The 5,496-nt window shown below is 36.3% G+C and overlaps 1 protein-coding gene across 1 annotated transcript; it reads right to left on the bottom strand.

Moving 5' to 3' along the window:
- Positions 1–1,313: 1,313 nt before the first annotated feature.
- Positions 1,314–4,103, bottom strand: LOC111706371 (heterogeneous nuclear ribonucleoprotein A1, A2/B1 homolog). The gene is made up of 2 exons (XM_023479233.1): positions 3,996–4,103; positions 1,314–3,069 (listed from the first exon to the last, which is right to left on the bottom strand). The coding sequence occupies exon 2, from the start codon at positions 3,040–3,042 to the stop codon at positions 1,435–1,437; it is 1,608 nt and encodes a 535-aa protein (XP_023335001.1). The 5' UTR covers positions 3,043–3,069; positions 3,996–4,103; the 3' UTR covers positions 1,314–1,434.
- Positions 4,104–5,496: the final 1,393 nt, after the last annotated feature.

The raw sequence follows: 5,496 nt of genomic DNA, 5'->3' as shown, positions 1-5,496 counted from the left end.
TTGCCCCTTGCACAATTTAATTACCCCCTTGACATTGTTTAGTTTCATCCCTTTGCACAATTTAGTTAAATATACAATTGCTTTTTGAAAAATCACCCCTTGAAAATATATTAACATTTTTACATGGCATGTTTTAAGGAAATCTTTATTTCGGTTCTGGCGTGCTGATAAATAATATTAGAGATCATATTCATGACTACAGACCATAAATTATTTGTAAAGTCAAGCGACCCCGAATGGTACCCTTGAGTGCTTTGTCTGAACAAGAATGACTTAGATATCGATGTTTATAACTTGAAAAATTATTATTTTAATTTTAGTTTCTCTGCATAGAGGCTGTGAAATTTTTCTGAGACAATTTTAAAGAAGAAAAAAGTATTCTTCTAGGAATAAAATATATTTTTCACAAAAATCAAAGATGTGCCCCTCAATTTAATAAGTCACTAGTAAATGTGAAAATGAAAATTTAGAAATACTTATTGAATGGGGTATTATTGGAACCGAATTGAATTTCATAATCGAAAAATATTGAAATTTGACTGAGTAAGGTCAAAAAAGACATTTTTTTAGTACTATAATAAAATTTATTCAAAGAAAAAATTATTTTTGACCATAACTTGCCCAATTTTCAATATTTTTCAATTCTGATAGTTGTAAATCAAGCTGGTTCAATGGATACCCATTGTCAAATTTTTCATTTTCGCAAAAACTAGTGATTTTTTATCATTAAACCCCATTTGAGGGGCACTATATTGAACTTTGTGAAATATGTATTTGATAAACATGCCTTACAATTCTTAGAGGAATACTATTTTGCTTCTGTAAAATGATTTTAGAAAAGTTTCACTAGATTTTATACCACTATTGCGCATCCTACTGCAGGGACACATGAAAGAATCATCAGAATTAAAAACTTTTAAACCTAGGAGACCGACGTGCAAGCTAACGCATTATTTAAGGTTTACAGGGTGCCGTTGTAAAGCAGACATTGCAATCTTTCCATGGAGGGTCACTTGAAATAGCACGAACAGTCTACCATCTACGTCTTTAAAATCTAATTACTTTTTAACAACTAACACAGTACGCTACTTAGGCTTGTTTTTCATAAAATTTCAATTCTCTGACCTACCTTAAAACTTGTCAATACAATCAAACCTTTTTCTCACCTTATATGCACTTCTTATTCTTAGTTCAGTTTCCCCTTTCCTCGTCCTTCCTCCTTCTACTATTCTTTCCTTTCGTCTAGTTAGATTAGCTATTTACTTCTAATAAGTTTTCATCTTACATACTTATCCACTAATGTTAGTATTTTGTTTTCTGAAAAAGAGAAATAATGAACCATTGATTTAGTTAAATTTCTTGTTATCTAACGAGTTATACACACTTATTACAAGGTCTCAAATACAAAAAAAGAATTTTAAAAAATGCGCGAAATTAACGTCTGGAGTAAGGAGCTGATGAATCCCGGCTGGAGGAGCCTCCGCCTCGGACTGGGCCTCCGCCGTTGCTGGCTCCGCCTGCACCCCAGCTTTCGCCACTTCCTCCCCAGTTCATGCCCATCATATTGGCCATATTCGCCATCATGTTGGCGGAAGCATCTCCAGAGTATCCGCTTGATCCGTACCCAGAGCTTCCGCTGTATCCGGATCCGGTTCCGCTGTATCCGGAGCTGCTGTTGTAACCAGCTCCGTATGATGAAGCAGATGTGGCTCCAGTGGAGCCAGCACTGCCAAATCCTCTTTCAGGTTTCACGGGCACAGAATCTTTTTTTCCATCATCTGCTGAACTTCCGCCCATATTTCCGGCTCCTCCGCCCATGTTTCCTCCGGCTCCGCCAGACATTTGGTTCATCATGGTCATCATCATGTTCATCATCATCATGGGGTTCATGCCTCCCATTCCTCCTTGGTTGTTACCTCCCATATCACCGCCCATACCTCCTCCCATATTGCCACCCATACCGCCTCCCATATTTCCACCCATGCCTCCTCCCATTCCCATACCACCGCCCATGCCCCCTCCCATACCTCCTCCCATACCATGTCCGCCTCCCATTCCACCACCTCCTCCTCCCATACTCCCCCTCATACCACCTCCCATATTATTGAAATCTGAACCCCCTCTGTTCCAATCATCGCTCATCTTGGCCTTCTTAATGATGGCCATCTCTTGTTTGCTCAAAGCTTTCCTCACTTCCAATCGTTTCCCGAGAAGAGTATGTCGTCCAATCAGACAAATCTTGTCGACAGCGTCGACATCGTCGAATTCAATAAATCCGAATCCACGTTTCTTACCGGTATCATTCCACTTCATCTGCTCAACGTTGGTGATCTCACCAAACTTGCTGAAATAGTCCCTCAGGTCAGCGTCTGTCATCTCTTCGATAAGGTTTCCGACAAACAGTTTCTTGACGGAGGCCTGGGCCTCAGGATTTTTAGCCTCCGACCTTGGTGTGGCACGCTTGCATTCTACAGTCTTACCATCGATCTCATGAGGTCGGGCTCGCTGGCAATCATCCACCATGTAAGATTTCGCGTACGTGATGAATCCGAAACCACGGGATCTTCCGGAATCCGGAAATTTCATGATAACAGAATCCTCAATGGTTCCGTACTTTCCAAAGTAGGCCTTCATACTATCCTCACTGGTGTTGTAACTCAATCCTCCGATAAACAGCTTCCTCATGAGTTTGCTCTCTGGGTCATCAACATCGTCATCGTCTCCAAACGCACGTTTCCTACCATACTTCCTGTCTCCACCACCCCCTCCTGAAGATTCATCCCTAGGGGTTGCTCTTTTGAGCTCTATATTCCTACCATCTATAGAATGGGGCTGGGAACCCATACAGTGCTCTAGACTATCCAATCTTTCATAGGTAACAAACCCAAACCCCCTAGACCTCTTGGAGTCTGGGAACCTCATGACTACATAATCTGTGAGGGGGCCGAACCTTTCAAAGTACTCCCTAAGCGTCTTATCTTCCGTATCATAATTAAGTCCTCCAACGAACAACTTCTTTTCTGAATCTTCTACTCTTGGCATGGTTACTTCTCTATTCTTGTCTTACCACTGCAAAATAACAAGATTAACTAAACTAGCTTTTACATATTAAAACTCATCCTTAGTATTTTCTTCCTTAAGAAATAGAGCTGATAAAACTTAGTTAATGTAGAAAAATATACATATTTATTTATATTAGAAAACTAGTTTAATAAGATAGCACCAATTTCAAATGTTTCAAAACAAACTCGTAGAAAATATATAAATTTAAAATTTGTTAAACTTTTTAAGGGGTCTCTTCATGGAAGAAAAAAAAATTATAAACCAATAGCTGACGCTTAAAACAAGTTTACTAAGAAATAAGTTATGAAAAATGAATTGGTTCGTTTCTTTAATTACGCTTTCAAGGTTTTCGGACTTATAATCTGCAAAAATCTGATAAGTTTTATAAATTTTAAAATGTTTGTTCAAACTCTTCCAAGTCATTTACTTTTTTATACAACTTACCAGAGAGGATACATTTACTTAGTTTACTTTTTATACAACTTACCAGAGAGGATACATTTACTTAGTTTACTTTTTAATATAACTTGCAAATTCAAATAGAAGTAAACTGTTAAACTAAATAGTTTGGAAATGTGGAACTTTATTTGTGAAGGGATCGATATTTTTATTTCTATGACTGAAACCTTCTAAATTATATTAATTCTTTTCACAACAACTAATAATTATACGTCTTATTCGGATCTCTAATAATTACTTAACAGAAAACTGAACCCCGCTCTTAAAATACTAAAATTTAAATATTTCAAACTTTAGTTATGATTCTGTTTACTAATTAAAACCAGCCTAGCTTAGAAACCAACTTTCTGGGTGAAGATTAGAAATTTTATTCTACGATCGATTAAAACCCAATTGATCTAAGGACCAATCAAGGGAACTTAATCAATCGATTTAAAGTCTGAATCAAGTACAATTACTTTTAACAACATTACCTGAAGAAAATCTGAGGATCTGAAATCTAAGTGTCGCAGGAGAGAGATAATGCGGTGTTTTGAAAGAAATTCAAGATGGCTCCTGAATCAGGCACGCATACTGCTCTCTGATTGGTCGATGAGCCGTGTAGCTTCAACCAATAGAAGGATGCGATCCAGCTTTCCCGCACGCACGTATTAGGCTTCTTGGGCGCGCGTGCAGTTAGGAAAGTCAGAAAGCAGATAAGAACAGGGATGAAAAAAAAATAAAAGAAAAATTAATGATAAAAATTAAAGATGAAAACTATAATTTTACGTTTATAATGTAAAAAAAGTTTTATAATGAATAGACGATATTCATGAGAAAAATAATGTGCTTAACATGTAAGGTTTTTGCAAATTTTTCTATTCAAATTTGCAAGAAATTTCCGTCGGATGTGAAGTAAAAAAGCATGTAGGCAAGTCTCACTTAGGAGGGGGGGGAGGGGGAAGTGCCCCCTATTATAAAAGAGCAAGTGGCTGCGAAGACGTAATTGGGATTTTAATAGGAAGATATTATAGTTCTAATATATTTTAATAGGAAGATTATCGTTCTAATACAGGGTGTCCCACATCATATTAGACCGAGAACGGGTCTTTATTACGATTTTCGGGACTAATTAGAAAATTTAATTAGAATGAATCATTTTGAAAAATAATATAAGGCTTATATAAGAATTTTCTTGCGGAAAATGATAAGTTTTTCGAGTATTAAGGGTTTATTTTGGTGTTAAAGATTATATCTCGTTTACAAATGGTCCTCCAATATTCAGCCCCCCTCCGGCCTCCCCAGCCCTCTTTACTTTTGGACCTTTCGTGCTATCTCGAGGTTTAAGATACAGGGTGTCACTAAACAAAAGAATTGTAACTAACAAAAAAAATTGTGACTGTCTTTAACTTTTGATAGAATTGTTTATCTAAAAAAAAATCTGAGATATTTTTAGCATATTTTTGGTAAATTTTCAAAAAATAAAACATGGACAAAATTTGTATTTTTTAGTTTTTTTCGTGACAGTTAAAAATAAAACCATATTTTGGATATCCATGGTTTTCAATTTTTATTGGGACACTCTGTTTCTATAGTTTGTAAATATTTTCAATCCGAATTGGTCTATTTTAGGCTCGGGGAATAAAATACCTTGATAAACTGCTGCATTTATCATCATTAAAAGTACTGAAGTCGCAATTTTGAGTTACCCTCGATCAATCCAAAGATGTCAATGCACGATTCACAACGTTACCCTAATGACGTTTGTCTGATCAAGTATGATTTATATATATCCGTTGTTTATCATTTGAAAAACTATTTTTTTCCTTTCAATTGGGTTTCTATACAATGACTTGCGCGTTTCTATTGCAAAAAACACACAGGATTTTACATAATTAAACATTTTCAAACCTAGAAAAACGACAATATCTTCCACATTATGAACAGATAAAGGTTTCAATGACCCGGGCATTATCAATTTGACATGAAGTTCTG

This window comes from Eurytemora carolleeae, unplaced genomic scaffold (genome assembly GCF_000591075.1).
Source record: "Eurytemora carolleeae unplaced genomic scaffold, Eaff_2.0 scaffold640, whole genome shotgun sequence".
NCBI lineage: Eukaryota > Metazoa > Arthropoda > Copepoda > Calanoida > Temoridae > Eurytemora > Eurytemora carolleeae.
This window is presented reverse-complemented; position numbering and strand designations above follow the sequence as displayed.

What these genes read in the sequence shown, in the direction of transcription:
- LOC111706371 (XM_023479233.1), bottom strand. Translation starts at nt 3,042, where the DNA reads ATGCCAAGAGTAGAAGATTCAGAAAAGAAGTTGTTCGTTGGAGGACTT.